A 19789-nucleotide genomic window follows, 5' to 3' on the forward strand; every position below is an offset into this window, starting at 1 on the left:
ATGTATTGTGCAGTAGGTTGTTGATTGGATTTAACATTGTCTCGCAGGTGTGACCAAAAGGTGAAGAACTAAATCAAAATGAAAACAATTCTTCCGCTCCTTCTTGGTAAGTCTTGTTATCTTCAGCTTTACTGAAAATGTGTAAAAGAAATTATTTATTAAAAAAAAAAATATATATTTACTTTTCTTTCAGTTGCGACAGCGTGTCTTGGGGATCTGGCGACGGGTAAGGTTATTGCTGAATTGTTCAGTCAATTGCTGCGGCTCTTATCAAAATAAATGTTTCACTCATCTTTTTACCAAAAACAAATTGTTAAATACTAGTGAAATGTCCTACATACACTGTTATATATACCAAAAGACTTTGTGTTATTTTCTAACATTTCTATTAACTAAACACCCACTCAGAATGTTTTGCTCTTATTAGATGTATCATTTCTCAGCATTTACTAAAGATCTTTTGAGCGACACTGGGGCTGAAGGAATGATCCTCCCATATGGTCACAGAACCCAAAGTGACTTCTAATATCCTTATCATTTAGAGTAGGGGGTACATTTTCCCTTATAATACATGAGTGATACTCAGAGTTCCCTGTATAACTCAGCCTGCAGCCTTGTGCCTTTATATGGTCACAGAACAACCCCTCAGTGACTTCTAATATCCTTATCATTTACAGTAGGGGGTACATTATCCCTTATAATACATGAGTGATACTCAGAGTTCCCTGTATAACTCAGCCTGCAGCCTTGTGCCTTTATATGGTCACAGAACCCAAAGTGACTTCTAATATCCTTATCATTTAGAGTAGGGGGTACATTTTCCCTTATAATACATGAGTGATACTCAGAGTTCCCTGTATAACTCAGCCTGCAGCCTTGTGCCTTTATATGGTCACAGAACAACCCCTCAGTGACTTCTAATATCCTTATCATTTACAGTAGGGGGTACATTATCCCTTATAATACATGAGTGATACTCAGAGTTCCCTGTATAACTCAGCCTGCAGCCTTGTGTCTTTATATGGTCACAGAACAACCCCTCAGTGACTTCTAATATCCTTATCATTTACAGTAGGGGGTACATTATCCCTTATAATACATGAGTGATACTTGGAGAGGCACAGTTTATATATATATATATATATATATATATATATATATATATATATATATATATATATATATATATATATATATATATATATATATATGATACATGGTGACGGTTGGGAAGGTTGTGCTCATGTTTTATGGAATCATTTAGAAATAATAGGTCTGTTAGAGTTGTATCACATCACAAACTAACATGACTGTTTTTCCATTACAGATCCAATACTCTATCCCTATGGTCCATCAGAGGGTGACAGAATAACCCCCAGAAAAGATGACGGGGCAACTAGTGCCATTCCAATCTCTACTCCATTTGTATTTTTTGGAAAGAAGCACAATTCTCTATACGTAAGTGCCCTTTGCTGGGATAGAGGGAGAGCTCAGCGCCAATCACTGATGAGTTCCCTTCTCTTCTGAATCCTCTGAATCAGGAAACCTCTTTCTATAGTCCCAGGGCCGATCTATCCGTATTATTTGTCCCTTTCTAATGGCTGCACTGCTGGTCCTGACTATTTAAAAATAAATGACGCAGAAGCCAGCCTGATGTGTATTTACGTGGCTTTTTCATGTCATCCCCCCCTTTTAAAATAGAATTTTAGATGCTTCTATGACTGTGTAGCAAATTCTATAGTCACACACTGCCACCCTCTGGATAAAGATGGTATAACAGCTGCTCTTCTTTTGACCCATGAGCTGTCTCTTAAGAATTGTGACATCCCTACTTTTGCATTTCTAGGTGAACAATAATGGGGTGATCTCATTTGGTGTGGCCGTGTCCAAGTACACCCCTGATGCTTTCCCTCTGACAGACGGAAGCCCCTTTGTTGCTCCCTACTGGGGGGACGTCAACAATCAAATAGCGGGGAAAGTTTATTACCGTGAAAGCAAAGACCCAAATCTATTGGATAGGATATCCAAGGACATGAAGGAGTATTATCCAAACTTTAATTATAGGGCCACATGGGCCTTTGTCGCCACTTGGGATAAAGTCGCCTACTTTGGATCAAGATCTAAAAAGGTTTGTGCCATGGAATGGGAAAGGGTAATTATATATATATATATATATATATATATATATATATATATATATATATATATATATATATATAGGGGAGTTATTTACTATACTTCAGATACAAAAAACACAATTTTTTTTTTTTTTTTTTTAAATCAGACTTTTCAAAAAATCATGAATTTTTCAGAATTTATTAAACCCTGAGGATGGAAAAGTCCAGATCAAAAAATCTGGCATCTCAGTCCTGTCAAGGTTGCATATGCAGCAATGGGAGAAGTCCCAATTATTTTTTGATGTGTGCTGGGTTATCGTGCAATACCCCGAAGTTTTCGGAGTTTTCTGGCAAACAACACCCAAGTTTTCGGATGAAAAAGACAAAAAAAATCGGAGTTTTCGGGTGAAAAATCTGAAAAAAATGTGAGTTTCAGGAGAAAAATCTGAAAAAAATGTGAGTTTCAGGAGAAAAATCTGAAAAAAATGTGAGTTTCAAGCGAAAAATCTGAAAAAAATTTGAAAATCTATTTTTTTCACGCAAGGAAAATTTTCGGTAAAATGTAATAATAAGCATAAAAACCCAGATTTGATCACAGTTTGCAGCAAAAAATGTTGAGATAAAATCGAAATATGTTGGCGCTATACTGTATAAATATATGTTAATAATCAATACTAAAATATAACTTAAAGGTGAACCACCCCTTTAAAGGCTGCCAAAAACAAAATGAAATATACACTCTGTTTTATATACAGAACTTACTGTAGCAGATCAGAGGTTCAGCAGCCGTATAACAGTAATGATCCAGGCCTTCAAATTGCCCCCAGTAGCTCCCCATCATGTTAGGCATTTTTTGTGAGTCAGTGGCACTGCACATGCTCAGTGGGCATTGGGCTGTTGTTGGGAAGTTAAGTTTAGGGGTAGTGGGAAATCATCAAAACATTTGCAGAAAGTGAATTTCCTTCTGAACTAAAAACTGAGCATTCAGGTCTGATTATTAATGAGTTGTAATGCAGACTGCACTGATTTCTATGTTGCCATGAAAATCCAAATGATCAAATGTGAATCCAAACTAATCAGTCTTTGTATTGTGAATTTTATATTCTATACATAGTATACATTGTGAGTGGGTGTATAAATAGTAAGTGACAGCAACACAGAGCATGTGCAGTGAATCAGCAGAAAAGAAGATGGGGAGCTACTGGGGCATCCTTGGAGACACAGATCTTTTCTGCTAAATATTATACATTATTATTATTATTATGCATTATTTAGAAAGTAAATTCAGAGGCGCACCCTTTAGTTTCCCCATACAATGTACAAATGTAATAGTCCTGTGACATTCAGAAGGCAGATATATTTTCATTACCGTCTGATGACTAATAAAACTGTCATTTTATACAAGATTTATGGGTGAAATCCTCACCGATGCCATAAAAGCAAATAGGATATTAAACAACAGGTGCACTCGCCCGCCCCAACCCCTGCCAAAATGTACCGAGGAGAGACACATGATATCCATGCGGCTGTTTAATTACACTCACATATATCAGATGTTTCACTCATATAACTTGACGGGCGCATTTGTCGATTCTGTACCTTCACCTTCCGCCCCAACCACATACCTCCTACCCCCCAATAATACAAATACACCACTGGTTTGGAAAGAGATGGTCGCAGTTGTTTATTTTAACACAGTAATAAGAATAATTAACATGTATAACATTTTAACCTTTTACCAACATTTGTATAACAAACCTTTAACCTTTATAACATTATTCCCCCACCCGGGGGAAGGGGAATGGGGGTGGGGTGGCTGTACCCCAACTGTCAAGATAGGTTCCTGTTCCATTTCTCCCAAGCCCTAAACCAGGCTGCCTACCTTCCTATGAGGACTCAGGACTACCAGGCTACTTCCACTCACTATGAAATACCCCCTTTTAACTTTCCCTGGGGGTCCTTGTAAAGGTACCCTCCGCCAACTGCCACTTAAACCCACCCATCTACAGGGAGGGAGGGAGGGCGGGAGGGATGCTGCGTCTTGTCGCCTCCATGTTCCGGCGCCGAATGGTCATACAGTAACCGCAAGCCAAGGGCCCCTCCAGCCAATTACAGCCTGCAATGAAAAAAGGGGGCGGGGCAGGCGCTACTCCTAGGCACAAGACCCTGCTACCCCTATCCAGGTTGTGGGGTCCCAGACAGTCTGAAGGTCAGTTAGGGGGAGATTTGGGGTGAGTGCTTATTTGTGCCCTGGGTACTCCTGGAACTATAGCAGGGTGACACCCCAATGTTTCTATATATCTGTAACCTTGTTATGAGCTAAGGGGGCCCAGTCTGAAGGCCAGTTAGGGGGAGATTTGGGGTGAGTGATTATTTGTGCCCTTGGTACCCCTGGAACTATAGCAGGGTGACACCCCAATGTTTCTATATATCTGTAACCTTGTTATGAGCTAAGGGGGCCCAGTCTGAAGGTCAGTTAGGGGGAGATTTGGGGTGAGTGTTTATTTGTGCCCTGGGTACCCCTGGAACTATAGCAGGGTGACTGTTACCCCAATGTTTCTATATATCTGTAACCTTGTTATGAGCTAAGGGGGCCCAGTCTGAAGGTCAGTTAGGGTGAGATTTGGGGTGAGTGTTTATTTGTACCCTGGGTACCCCTGGAACTATAGCAGGGTGACTGTTACCCCAATGTTTCTATATATCTGTAACCTTGTTATGAGCTAAGGGGGCCCAGTCTGAAGGTCAGTTAGGGTGAGATTTGGGGTGAGTGTTTATTTGTACCCTGGGTACCCCTGGAACTATAGCAGGGTGACACCCCAATGTTTCTATATATCTGTAACCTTGTTATGAGCTAAGGGGGCCCAGTCTGAAGGTCAGTTAGGGGGGAGATTTGGGGTGAGTGCTTATTTGTACCCTGGGTACCCCTGGAACTATAGCAGGGTGACTGTTACCCCAATGTTTCTATATATCTGTAACCTTGTTATGAGCTAAGGGGGCCCAGTCTGAAGTTCAGTCAGGGGAGATTTGGGCTGAGTGTTTATTTGTGCCCATGCGGGTGCCAAGAGACACATGATATCCATGCGGGTGCTTAGTTACACTCACATATCAGATGTTACACTCACATGACTGATTGCCAACAGGAATAGGGTGCAAAGTGCAAAAAGTAGCTGTTACCCAATAAAAGCAGCATTTTCCCCCACTTTCCCAAAAATGCTGCACATATAAACCCTGCACCTAATGGAAATGTAAACTAGAGGTGTAAACATTCAAGATATTAGCAGCGTTTAATACTTATATGAGACAACAGCCATCTGCTGATTAATCATTTTGGAGGAGGAAGAAGATGCTGTTCTGCTCAGCAAAGAATCCTGCAAACATTAAGGGCCTTATTTATCTAAGTCTGAATTTATCTGACTTTTTTAATGATAAAAGTCAGACCAAACTAGAATCCATGATTGGAACTTATTTATTATTTGAAAATCACAATTTTATCGGTTTGGGGCAAACACAAAAAAAATCAAGCAAAAATCCGAATTGTTCGATTTTTCAGACTTTTTTTCCCCGAATTGCTTGATTTTTTCCGAGTTTTTCCGGAAAATCAAAATTTTTCAGATTTTTGTCCGAAAAGCTAGAATTAGTCAGATTTTGGGCTCATTCCAGCGCAGACGACAGAAAATTCCAAATAGGAGAGGGACCTCTATCGTTGACTTAGATATAACCCCGGTAGGTCTGAGACGGCGGATTTTAAGATTCTGACTTTTTCCATCCTGAGGGTTTAATAAATCTCGAAAAATTTGAGTTTTTTTTCCCCACTAAAAATTTGAATTTTATAATTAAAATTTTTTAATTTTTTCTAGTTTTTGGCATTGAGACTTTAATAAATAACCCCCTAATAAACCCAATATGGGATATGGCATTTCTGTAATTTGGAGCGTTCTGGATAACAGGTTTCCAGATAACGGATCTCATGCCTGTATAATGTAATACACTGTATGGGTAGTAAGGCACCTAGCAAAGCCTCTTTGTTAATGAAGCCTAATGGTTGCAAAGGCAACTCACCCAAAAACGTCCCAGTTTCAATATTATTATACAGGTTTAGGACCAGTTATCCAGAATAACTGTGACCTGGGTTTACCGAATAAGGAGTCTTTCTGAAGTTTGGATCTTCATACTTTAAGTCTACTAAAAAATCATATAGACATTAATTTAACCCGAAAAGATTGTTTTGCCTCCAATAAGGGTGACACAGCTTAGTGGAGATCAAGTACAAGGTATTGTTTTATTATTACAGAGCGATAGGAAATTATTTTTAAAAATGTTAATTATTTGATTAAAATGGGCCAACATTTTGGAGTTTTCTGGATAATGGGTCTCCAGATAACTGATCCCGTACCTGTACTCTCTAGATGTTTCATCTTTTATCAGGAATGTTCCATGCTGAATTCTTTACATTTATTTTGCTCAGACAAACACTTTCCAGGCTGTTCTAACCAGCAACGGTAAACTAGCCTTCATCATCTTGAACTATGGGCCCATTACTTGGACAACAGGAAAAGCCAGCGGGGGAGACCCCCTTACAGGATTAGGAGGTATCCCAGCACAGGTAATTCATTTAATTCTGGGTACCAAGGGGAGCAAGGTGACTGTTACCCCGATATTTCTATATATCTGTAACCTTGTTATGAGCTAAGGGGGCCCAGTCTGAAGGTCAGTTAGGGGGAGATTTGAGGTGAGTTCTTATTTGTGCCCTGGTACCCCTGGAACTATAGCAGGGTGACTGTTACCCCAATGTTTCTATATATCTGTAACCTTGTTATGAGCTAAGGGGACCCAGCCTGAAGGCCAGTTACTGTCAGATTTGGGGTGAGTGTTTATTTGTACCCTGGGTACCCCTGGATATACTATATCTGTTTACAGGTATCTGTTACTTTATTATGAGCTATGGGCCCAGCGTGAATGCCTGTTAGGGTAAAATTTGGGTAAAAATTTGGGAAGGTGTTCTGATTTTCTGTTCTGCATATTGCTGGAAGTAAGTGATGGAAGTGATGTTTATAGCCACCATACCAACGTTATAAGTCAAGAGACATAGGCCATATCTTTTTTGTGGGGGTTCTATCCAAAGAGCCTAAAAACCAGTTCCCCATTGGCAATTTCTATGGTGTGGGTTATAAATGTATCACAATACACAAATAACAATAATGTTTTCTTGCCTTTCAGGCTGGTTTTAACAGTGGAGACAAGACTCATTACTTTAATATTCCCGGGTCAAGGACACCTGATATTGTTAATATTAAGAAGACATCCAATGTAAACACCCCTGGACGTTGGGTCTTTGAGGTGGACAGGTTCAGGCCGGCGGGTGGATGTGTATATGAAGGTACGTTATATTTGGGAGCATTTAAAAAGATTAAGGTATGTGCCGTTTCCCCGTATGGTTCGATAGATTGATTCTATTGGCTGTTGTTGGCCTATGCCATATGATATTCATGGGCTTTGCTCTCTGAAAATAAAAACCTACAAACCCTAGGGTAGCTATCAGGGCAGCCATCAGGGGGGAGAGTTGTAGGGGGCCCCGAGGGTAAGGGGGGCCCGGCCATGCTACACTTACTTGATAAGCCGGGCCACCCATCTTTCTGAGAGCTGCTGACTTCGGGAAGGCATGGACTTTAAGGGGCCCTGGCCACCAATTTTCTTATAATGTGGGGGGGGGGTAGTAAGGGGTCATGTGGGAACCCTAGCCACCAATATTTTTTTTGTTTTTTTACTGTGTGATAGGGGGTGGATCTGTGGGGTGGGGAGGGCGGACCTGTAGGTGGGGTTTGCAGTGGGCACAGCTCAGGGGGCCCAGGAAATTTTGTTGTATGGGGCCCTGTGATTTCTGATGGCGGTCCTGGTAGCTATAATCTCCCAGATTTGGTCACAGCTGGTTGCACCATTGACGTTTTGTACTTCTCCAGTGTAAAGCAGCTTCAGATGATTCTCTAACACATTTTCCTCTTGTTTCCAGCTAACTTTGTGCGCTACAACGAGACCTTCTGGAAGGACCCCACCTGCGAGATGAAGTGCAAATGCAACATGGATGGAGACGTGGAGTGCGAGGAGGAGTGGTGCTCCAGCAATTTGCTCTGTCAGTCCTCGACCTGGCACTACACGTGCAGAATCGGCATCGGCCAATGCTTTTAAGGGGGACTCATCACATATTACCCTTTGTATTGTCATCACTTGAGCTTGGGTAGTGTTCTGTTCATTACCTTCACATTAGAGATTCAGATTTACCTTATTTAGTTTAAAAATGTAATGAATATGCGCTTTGCTTTGCTAATCCTCCTTATCTCTTTCACTTTCTTTGCCAAATCAGCCATAGGTATCAGTCATAGGTGTCTCCAAGCAGAAATGTAGTAGATGTGTAGGAGCTGCTTTGTCTAGTGGGACACTGGCTCTGATCCTGTTGCTGATACAATTCAGAAGATAATGATTATATTATATATACCATGACCTGGATGAATGAAAATCTTCATAGTCATATTCAGAAGATAATATTCCCTGTAGCCATAGACAGAGACACAAATACCCCCATTTGCTTCTTTTCTGCCTCTTATCAACCAATATTAAAATGCTAGGGTTCAGCAAGCATGGCAAGACGATTCCAGTTTCATAATCCTTCATTGGCTGCAGCAGCAACAAAACAACAGTTGCTCTATGTCATCAAGTCTTTCATTTATCTACTAGTAATGTAGCCATGACTGCTTATGGGGAACAGATTGGATAAGACAATGGTCAATGAAGACCCAACCACCTTGAGAGGAGACAAGCATTATTGCAGTTCACCCTCCTACATGTCAATGTAAATTTAGATAAATGGTGTTCACTGGCATTAGCAGTCCCATAACTCCCAAATGGCAAAGGTTGTTGTCTTTTCATCTGCCCCTCTATTAACCAGCCCTCTGTTCTGCTAAAAGACCAAGTAGTCCTCAGCGGAGAAGCTATGACCTCTCTATGGTGTTTGCTGAATGCTTGAGAACTTCATATACACATTCACGTGCCTTAAGGTGCCAAGGCAATTGAATGTAACTTTGTGCTAGGGGTGAACCATATTTCAATAACATATCCTCAACAATAGATTTGGCTGAACCTTGAAATGAATCCTGGATTCGGTGCATCTCTATCTCTGTAAGATAAATTGGATGAAAATGCAATGTTTGGTGCGAGGGAGGGGGGGGACATTATGTTTCCCTATTCTAAGTTTTAAAAGCAGGGTTAGAAATATGAAATAAAGAATTATTAGCATAACAGAAAACATCTAGTTTCTTTTCATTCAAGTTCTGGTCTTGGTATTGCGTATTAAAGGAGAAGGAAAGCTACGGAGGCATTTTATTGCCAATAGATTAGCTGCAATAGTACAAGCGAGAATGCTATATTTATTCTGTAGAATGTTTTACCATACCTGAGTAAAAAGCTCTAGAAACTCTCTGTTTGTTTAGGATAGGAGCTGCAGTATTAACATGGTGTGACATCACTTCCTGCCTGAGTCTCTCCCTGCTCTGGGCTCAGATTACAGTAGAGGGAGGGGGGGGGGGGAGAGGAGCAAACTGAGCATGCTCTTGCCGAGGGCAATGAGGTTTAAGCTGAAAGCAGGAAGTCAGATACAGAAGCCCATGAGTACACAATAGAAGGAAAGAAATGCAGTATTTCTTTTGACAGGGGACTCAGAGCAACATTACTTTGGGGGTTTACTGGTATATTTAGATGGGGTCTTTCTGATAAGGCTTACTTAGTTTTAACCTTTCCTTCTCCTTTAAGGTCAATATTAAAAGGAAGCAGAAAAAACATTGTAGCTTGACAAGAAGAGAAACCTTCAATGAATTGGCAAATCTCTGGCGGCTCTTGTGTTTCAATAAGTAAACATAAATTGGTGAGAAATACCAGTATTTGGTGCTGGACATTTATAAAAATAAAGGAAAAGGTAAAGTGAATGCAAACCTAAAAGGTAAAGGAATACTACCTATAGGACATGGACATATTTTGGGTTACAAAAATTATACTCCAAAAATGTTTCGTTCAGTATTAAAAATCAAATCACTGATACTTAGTCATAGGCATGGGTGGGTATGGAACGCGTAAGGCGGAGCATCAATTTGTCAGTATGCTTACTTTTTTACATTTTGTATTGAATAAATATTGATTTTTAATACTGAACGAAACATTTTTGGAGTATAATTTTTGTAACTGATATTTGGGCCCTTTTGGACTGGGGGCTGTATTCCAAAAAACCTTAGGACTGGCCTTATATACGCAGCAGTTGGGCGTTATTAGTACTACATTCTGGGTTACTACCAAAGAAAACACATGAGGCTTAGAAATTGTCCTTATGTAGGTAAGCAATCGGAATAATGATTAGGGTCACATGTAGAGATACCAGGTCCATTCAATGCCCAATATCTTGGTCTACCATGGATAAGGAGCCTTCCATGGGCACGAGAAACAGGAATGGTTTGGGGCATGATGGGCAGGAGATCAGGAAAAAAGATGACAAACTTTCTGGTCTGGTAGAACAGGGACTAGGGAGGTGCTGACTTAGATTTGGCTAGTTGTAGATGCTACCAGTATAGTATTATTATTATATACATGTATTTATGTAGCGCCAATATTTTGTGTAGCGCTGTAAAGTAAATGTGATTATACAACTAAATCACATGAATTATACATAGAAAATATGGAGGGAACACAGAAGAACCAGAATGAACCCTAATTACCAGGGATGTGGGTGGTATGAGGGGCTCCAATGATGTTAGAATGTGAGCAGTGAAGGAGGATGACATTTTATGGCTATATAACATAATGGTAGAGGAAGATTTGGGGCTAGGGGCCTAAACATTGACAGATGGAAGAAGACACAGAGAGGAAGAAGGAGTGGAGAAATTTGAGGGGAGGGGTAGGGGTTATCATAAAAAGGGGATTGGGGTGAAGTAATTGAAGCTTCATACAGAGGTATTTACATTTACCTTTTCTTGCTGTTGCCATTGGAACTGGCAGTTGGCTGTGAACATTTCAGGGTTCTAATGTCATGTTTCTCCTATTGTAGACTGTCATGTAGTGCCTCCTATTTTGCCCAATAGACTTCCCCACACCAGCATGTGGACACAGTTTGTTCATTGGAGGGAGGGAACCCATACTGGGACTGACAGTGGCGTAACCAGGCTGACATTACTGTCTATCTTAAAGGGGTTGTAAACCCAGCCATAACACTGTCCCACAGCGCCCCCTAGTTTTCTATAGAAGTTGCAAAAAAACATAATTATAGATGCAATTTCACCAATGAAAATTCTACTGATCAAAAATTTTATTTTATATATATATATATATATATATATATATATATATATATATATATATATATATATATATATATATATATAGTCAAATACAAGAGTCCTCTGCACTCAACCCATTATCAATATATTTAAGACAGCGACATTTTGTGCTACTGCTACTGAAAAATGCCTTACCCTTTAAACAAAACAGGGATTGTTTGTCCATATATTGCAATATATTTAAGCTGAACAACTACGCCAAAGTCATCCCATATCTGGCCAGTCCTACGCTTAATTTTATCTGATTCATTAAGAATTCTGTTGCTTCATTATATATTATATATATTCATTATATATATAAAAGAACTGACTAGTAAGAAAAACCCCCTTTAAAGTCCTGGTGTAAGTTGCCATACCTTGCAGTGTACATGTAAACTGGGGGCCTACACATGTGCATATCCAAGTGCCGCAGTTTTTGTTTCATGGTAGGTGAATGAACCAGCCTTTTTGGGCATTTAGCTAGAAACACAGGCAGGAAGCTGATAGAGACATTATCCTTTACATTTACAGGTTCAAAAACAGCATTGTGTGGGGTAAATAAAAAGCTCAATAAGCTTGATAAAAGGGTAATGAAGGGCATGTAAAGGCAAAAAAATAAAATCCCATTTTTACTTTCTTTAATGAAAAAGAAACCTATCTTCAATATACTTTAATTAAAAATGTGTCCCGTTTTTATAAGAAACCTGACTGTATGCAGTGAAATTCTCCCTTCATTTACTGCTGTGGATAGGAATTGTCAGATGGTCCCTAACTGCTCTGCAGGGAAACAATCATACTTATGAACAGCTGTTTTGATAATTTATGATGATCCCTAAGCAGACCACACTGAGCATGTGCACAGTCTTGGTCTTGCAAAGATGTATAACAAGCTTTTCACAACAGCCTATAGCCACTCATAGGATACTGTATGGTCTGGTTCAAAAAGGTTTAATAACATACTGAGAGCATGCCATAATACCACATTTGGGGGTAAAGCAGGGTCTCCAGCAGGGTCGGACTTGGAGAAAAAATCAGCCCTGGCTAAAAAAAAAAAAATCAAAGCAGCCCACTGCTGGGCTTGGTTATCTGGAAACCTATTATCCAGAAAGCTCCAAATTACAGAAAGGCCATCTCTCATAGACTCCATTATAACCAAACAATCCAAATGTTTAAAATTGATTTAATTTTCTCTGTAATAATAACATTTTAACTTAAGTCTAGTAGACTTAGTCTAAAGATCCAAATTTTGGAAAGATTCATTATCCGGGAAACCCCAGATCTCGAGCATTCTGGATAATAGGTCCCATACCTGTTTACATGTGTGACATTGGCGACAAAGCTCCCACACAAGCTAAAAATAAAACATTGATGGTCAGGGCCCCCCCAATAAAATGAGGGGAAAAAAAGGTGGTCAGGGCCTCCAATAAAAAGTAAAAAAAAATTGATGACCAGGTGAAAACTGCAAATTTTATTTTGGAACCATGGCCACGATGGCCTTCTGCTTTCACAATGTGGTCTTTAGAAGTTCAAGAGAATTTATTAATACTAGAGACAATTAGGGATGTAGCGAACTGTTCTGCGGCGAACTAGTTCGCGCGAACTTCGACCGTTCGCGTCCGCCGAATGTTCGCGAACGTTTGGGAACGTTCGCATTTTGAGTTCGCGTTCGATTTGAATACAAATCGTTCGACCATTCGACCTTTCGAATTCCTTCGACCGCTAAAAATCGAACGATTTCCATTCGTTCGAACGATTGTAAGCATTCGATCGAATGAAAAGCATTCGATCGAATGGCTTCGATCGTTCGATTCGAATGAAAATCCTTCGATCGAACGATTAAAATCCTTCGATCGTTCGAATCGAACGATTTTAGCGGGTGTTCGAAGTTCGCGAACTGTCCGCGAACGTTCGCATTTTTTGCCGGTGCTCGCGAACGGCGTTCGCGAACACCAAATCGGCAGTTCGCTACATCCCTAGAGACAATAGGGAACTGGAGCTCGGGCCCACAATTTTCATTTTACTTCTTTCAGATTCAGACTTTTTTCAGCTTTAAGGTATAATAAATCTCAAAAAAATCTTTTTTTTTCCCTCTAATAAATAGTTTTTGTCCAAAAAACATCGATCAGACCAGAAAAAAATCAAGTTTACTAAACAGCCCCCTAAATAAACCAGAGATTGTTTTGCCCACAATAAAAATGAATTATATCTTAGTTGGGATCAAGTGCAAGGTATTTCTTTTTATTATTACCCAGAAACAGGAAATCACTTTAAAAAATATTAAGGGGCAGATTTACTAAGGGTCAAATTTCGAAGTTAAAAAAACTTTGAAATTCGACCCTCAAATTGAAATCCTTTGACTTCAAATATCGAAGTCGAAGGATTTTTAGCATATTTGAACGGTCGAAGGATCGAATAGAAATTGTTCGATCGAACGATTAAATGGTTCGAACTTTAAAGGTATCAATTCTGCAGGTGTGGCAGCTGAAACACATGTTTTTATGGTGATAGTGTGATTTTTTTTTCCCTTTAGTTTGGTTTCATAACCAAGTAGCACGGTCACCCTAATTTCATTATGTCTAGCTCTGAACATTGTAATCTATTACATTTATCTATAATTTAAAGGGGATGTTCAACCTTTAGTATAATGTACCGCTTGATATTCTGATACAATTTGCAATTGGTTTTCATTTTTTATTTTTTGTGGTTTTTGAGTTATTAAGCTTTTTATTCAGCAGCTCTACAGTTTGCAATTTGGTTGCTAGGGTCCAAATGACCCTAGTAACCATGCATTGAAAAACTAAAAGTCTGCATTTTGGAAAAACTACAATGCTTTTATCACATTTGACTAATTCTTCAATAAAGCGACAGATACGCCCATCACATTTTCTACAATAAAAATACAATAAAATACCCTCCATGTATGCATGATCTAGTATCCTCCTGTTGCACAACGTTTATTCCCACACTGCTCTCTCTTTCTTGCTGAGACTCACAATAATAAAGTATAAATCAACTTCAATGTTTTTCACGTGGTCATTTTTTTCCTCCTAGCTCCTTGCTGGCATTAGCCACTTTCTAAGTAATTAAGTTTCAGATTTTATTTGATTTTCTTGTTTGTTTGGTCAAAACCAGATTTTGGAATGAATTACTCAACACCTGTAACATTTTTATTTGTACCAATAGTGATTGAGTTACTTTGTAAAATGTAGAATTTAGAAATACTGTATTCAGATTGCCAATAGTCTGATCTGTCTTCAGAACAATGAAATATTTGTTTGTTTATGTTTGCAGCATGCAATTATTTATAATTATATTATGTAAGGAATTAAAAGCCTGCTGTGAATAAAACACAGGCACAAACATGTATGAGGTTACACTAAGGGGCTGATTCACTAAGGGTCGAATATCGAGGGTTAATTAACCCTTGATATTCAACTGGGAATTGAAATCCTTCGACTTCGAATATCGAAGTCGAAGGATTTAGCGCAAAAAGTGCGATCGTACGATCGAAGGATTATTCCTTCGACCGAACGATTAAATCCTTCGAATCGAACGATTCGAATAATTTAAATCCAACGGAATATCCTTCGATCAAAAAAATTTAGCCAAGCCTATGGGGACCTTCCCCATAGGCTAACATTGACTTCGGTAGCTTTTAGATGGCGAACTAGGGGGTCGAAGTTTTTTCTTAAAGAGACAGTACTTCGACTATCGAATGGTCGAATAGTCGAACGATTTTTACTTAGAATCCTTTGATTCGAAGTCGTAGTCGTAGTCGAAGGTCGAAGTAGCCCATTCGATGGTCGAAGTAGCCCAAAAAATACTTCGAAATTCGAAGTTTTTTTACTTCGAATCCTTCACTCGAAGTTAGTGAATCGGCCCCTAAGCATCACTGGCTCTATATACTTGTAGGGACCCATATGGTTAATTCACCCATGCATAACTTGCATTTATCAACATTGAACCTCATTTTCCAGTTTGCTGCCCAGTTTTCCAGTTTAGACAGATCACTGTGCAAAGTGGCAGCATCCTGCATGGAACCTATAGTTCTGCACAATTTAGTATCATCTGCAAAAAAACTACCAGTCCGATTTGAATACAAATCGTTCGACCATTCGACCTTTCGAATTCCTTCGACCGCTAAAAATCGAACGATTTCCATTCGTTCGAACGATTGTAAGCATTCGATTCGAATGAAAATCCTTCGATCGAACGATTAAAATCCTTCGATCGTTCGAATCGAACGATTTTAGCGGGTGTTCGAAGTTCGCGAACTGTCCGCGAACGTTCGCATTTTTTGCCAGTGCTCGCGAACGGCGTTCGCGAACACCAAATCGGCAGTTCGCTACATCCCTAGAGACAATAGGGAACTGGAGCTCGGGCCCACAATTTTCATTTTACTTCTTTCAGATTCAGACTTTTTTCAGCTTTAAGGTATAATAAATCTCAAAAAAATCTTTTTTTTTCCCTCTAATAAATAGTTTTTGTCCAAAAAACATCGACCAGACCAGAAAAAAATCAAGTTTACTAAACAGCCCCCTAAATAAACCAGAGATTGTTTTGCCCACAATAAAAATGAATTATATCTTAGTTGGGATCAAGTGCAAGGTATTTCTTTTTATTATTACACAGAAACAGGAAATCACTTTAAAAAATATTAAGGGGCAGATTTACTAAGGGTCAAATCTGAGGTGCTTGAATTCAGCAGGAATTATTATATTTGTAGCCATTATGTGATGTTTGTCTTCTGAAATGTCCTGCTCTCAGTGTACTTAACCTCTTCAGGACACATTATAGAACATAAACGGGTGTAAAATATGTAAATATCAATGTTATGCCTAAAAGCCTTTGAATATCTCACTAAATAGATACATTCTGGTTGACACTCTAAACATGGTCACATGTAATATATAAGTAAGGGATCTCTTGGAATTAAGAACAAGCAAACTTGACACAGAAGGGGCCGATTCACTAACTTCGAGTGAAGGATTCGAAGTAAAAAAACTTCAAATTTCGAAGTGTTTTTTGGGCTACTTCGACCATCGAATGGGCTACTTCGACCTTCGACTACGACTACGACTTTGAATAGAACTATTCGAACTAAAAATCGTTTGACTATTCGACCATTCGATAGTCGAAGTAAGAAAAAGAAAAAACTTCGACCCCCTAGTTCGCCATTTAAAAGCTACCGAAGTCAATGTTAGCCTATGGGGAAGGTCCCCATAGGCTTGCCTAAGTTTTTTTGATCGAAGGATATTCCTTCGATCGTTGGATTAAAATCCTTTGACTCGTTCGATTCGAAGGATTTTATCGTTCGATCGAAGGAATAATCCTTCGATCGTTTGATCGCTCTTTGCGCTAAAATCCTTCGACTTCGATATTCGTAGTCGAAGCATTTTAATTCCCAGTCGAATATCGAGGGTTATTTAACCCTCGATATTCGACCCTTGGTGAATCGGCCCCATAAGTGTTTGTTCTGGGATCTTGTGTCTAGTGATGGGCGAATTTATTTGGCAGGCGCGAATTCGCTGCGAATTTGCGCGAAACGCCCCCGCGAAAATCCGCTGGAGAAAATTCACCGGCATCAAAAAAAATTTTTGCCGGCGTCATCTCGCTAATTTTTCACCGTTTCACAAATTTCTTGGGAAATTCGCGAATTTTTCCACGAAGCGAAACTGCACAAATTTGCCCATCACTACTTGTGTCTTGATTGAGGCTCAGATTCTCACAAAACCAAAGGAGAGAAGTTAATCCTACTTGATTCACAAGGATAATGATAATATTTAGTTTATCTTTTTATTATTCTTCTACATTTATTTCAGTGTTGGTGCACACTCCCTCTCCCAATACCCCCAAATAAAAAAAAACATTATTTTAATTTTTTTTAATAAATGTCATTTAATGCAACAATTCAAAGTATTATTATATTATTATACATATTGTTTAGAGTAATGAGAATTATTATAATGATATATGGGTGATATCAATAATGGAACTAGTAGTTTCTGGACCGAAAACCTTTGTGTCCGTTGGGGCCCGAGGAGGTTTGGGCCACTATTGGGTGATATTTAAATACTATTTCATATCAGACCTCATATATAAGGACAGATAGATGGAAACATTGGGGAGGGTTATTTACTAAATTCCAAATTTATCTCATTATTTAAATAAAAGAAACACAACCAAACTCCCATACCCGATTTTACCTTATTTATTATTAAAAAATCTCTATTTAATTGGTTTGGGTAAAACCTCTATAAAATCAAGCGAAAACCCGAATCATAGGATGGCGGATTTTTGGATTTGGGCTTTATGCTGCATGAGGCTTTAAGAAATCTCAAAATAATTTATCTTTAAAAAAAAAAACCAGAAAAAGGCCCGACCGGAGTTTAGTAAATAACCCCTGAATCATTACTGTCCATTTATTCGTTTAACATATCCCTCAACATTTCACTCCATTTCTGTCATTTATTTTTATCAAAATTGAATGGGATTAGTAGCTGTCTCATTACAACCTCAAGTAATGGCGCTCAAAACTTCCTATGGCCCACAACACTAAGGGGGTTATTTACTCTGAATGCAAAAATCCTAAAAAATTTGTGATTTTTTTTTTTATAAAATTTTTCGGAATTTATTAAACCCCAAGGATGGAAAATTCAGAATTAGATAATCCGGCATCTCAGACCTGTCGAGGTTGTTTTTGGGCAAAAAAGCATACATTTTTAGTGATTTTTGCATTCGGAGTTTATTAAATAACCCCCTTAGAGTCATGTAATCTTGTAGACATAATAAAATACTGGGAATTTCTTGTATAACACTTTTTTCCCCTGTACTGGAATAATCCACCTGGATGGCCAAATTGGGTACAAATCCACTTCCTTGGTGACCAAGTCAAATGAGCAGATCTTTCCACATATGGGCAGCTTCAGCAATTACTCCCCAGTTGGATCAGAGGATCAGAGGATCTAGAGGACCTAACTCTCCTCTTGCTACTCCTCATTCACTGGACCCTCTGACTTGGCTCTTCTGAGGCCTTCTGCCTTAGGACACACACTGGACTGATGTCCCTTGACTGTATCCTCCCTCCTTCATTGAGCTGTTTCGAGAGAAATATGGTGGCTCATCCTCTTCCTTTTCTTCTTTCCTTTCCTAGGTCTCACTCTTTTATTCTATCTAAACACAATCCTGGCAGGTAGGTTTCATACCCTTCTATAAGGAACATAAGGAGGGCACAAGTAGAGACGGGCATCCACTAGATCCTCTAATTATATTAATTTTTAAGTGCTCTAAAACTGTGGTCCCCAACCAGTGGCTCATGAGCAACATGTTACTCACCATTCCCTTGGATGTTGCTCTCAGGCAGGAGCTTCTTTTTGAATTCCAGGCTTGGAGAAGTTTTAGTTGCATAAAAACCAGTTGTACTGCCAAACAGAACCTCCTGTAGGCTGCCAGTCCACATAGGGGCTACCAAATAGCCAATCACAGCACTTTTTTGGCACAAATTGGAAGTTTCATGCTTCTGTTGCATGTAGCTCATGGGTGAAGAAGTTGGGGACTCCCACTCTAGAGTGTTGATTCTATGGTGTTGGCTACGCTGCCTTTTCTGTAGACTCTATTGTATGTTTCTGGGATCTTGCTTAAAGGGGAAGAAACCTAGTCGGCGCAAACCCCCCACCCCCCCTCCCGTTTGTTGCCCACCCTCCCTCCTCCCCCCTGGCCTACCGTCCCACTGGGCAAATGCCCCTAACTTGTTTCTTACCCTTCTGCGCAGGTCCAGTCCAGGAGTTCACAGACGACATCTTCTTCCACGCGATCTTCTTCCTGCTGTGAACGGCGTTTTGGCGCATGCGCAGTAGGATCATTTTGCCGGTACGATCTACTGCGCATGCCAAAACGCCGTTCACAGCAGGAAGAAGATCACGTGGAAGAAGATGTCGTCTGTGAACTCCTGGACTGGAACTGCGCAGAAGGGTAAGAAACAAGTTAGGGGCATTTGCCCAGCGGGACGGGTAGGCCAGGGGGGAGGAGGGAGGGTGGGCAACAAACGGGAGGGGGGTGGGGGGGTTTGCGCCAACTAGGTTTCCTTCCCCTTTAATGAATGGAGATTGTAGCTGGCCGGCAACACTTGATCCAACTCAATGGGCTAAAATATTCTCTCTAAATCGGAGCTGAATAAACACATCAGATATGTTTCAAAATGATGGCAAGTTATGGAAAAAGAACTAATATGGAGAGGTGACTAGCACCACAATGAATGTAATTATATTATTTCCTGTCTGATTATTTAAACCTGAGCTTCCAGTGCAGTTTTACCGACTCAAT

General features: G+C 39.6%; 1 protein-coding gene across 1 annotated transcript; it reads left to right on the plus strand.

The window, feature by feature from the left end:
- On the plus strand, positions 1 to 9414 carry tecta.2.L (tectorin alpha, gene 2 L homeolog). Its single transcript, XM_041569746.1, has 7 exons — positions 1 to 106; positions 194 to 226; positions 1328 to 1458; positions 1847 to 2128; positions 6583 to 6720; positions 7335 to 7494; positions 8125 to 9414. Exons 1-7 carry the CDS (start codon positions 79 to 81, stop codon positions 8298 to 8300), a joined length of 948 nt encoding a protein of 315 aa, XP_041425680.1. The 5' UTR covers positions 1 to 78; the 3' UTR covers positions 8301 to 9414.
- Positions 9415 to 19789: the final 10375 nt, after the last annotated feature.

The sequence above is a fragment of the Xenopus laevis genome, chromosome 7L (genome assembly GCF_017654675.1).
Source record: "Xenopus laevis strain J_2021 chromosome 7L, Xenopus_laevis_v10.1, whole genome shotgun sequence".
Classification (NCBI taxonomy): domain Eukaryota; kingdom Metazoa; phylum Chordata; class Amphibia; order Anura; family Pipidae; genus Xenopus; species Xenopus laevis.

What these genes read in the sequence shown, in the direction of transcription:
- tecta.2.L (XM_041569746.1), top strand. Translation starts at nt 79, where the DNA reads ATGAAAACAATTCTTCCGCTCCTTCTTG. An exon ending in TTGGATCAAGATCTAAAAAG is followed by an intron (nt 2,129 to 6,582) that starts GTTTGTGCCATG and finishes TATTTTGCTCAG; the next exon opens with ACAAACACTTTCCAGGCTGT. An exon ending in GGGTGGATGTGTATATGAAG is followed by an intron (nt 7,495 to 8,124) that starts GTACGTTATATT and finishes TCTTGTTTCCAG; the next exon opens with CTAACTTTGTGCGCTACAAC.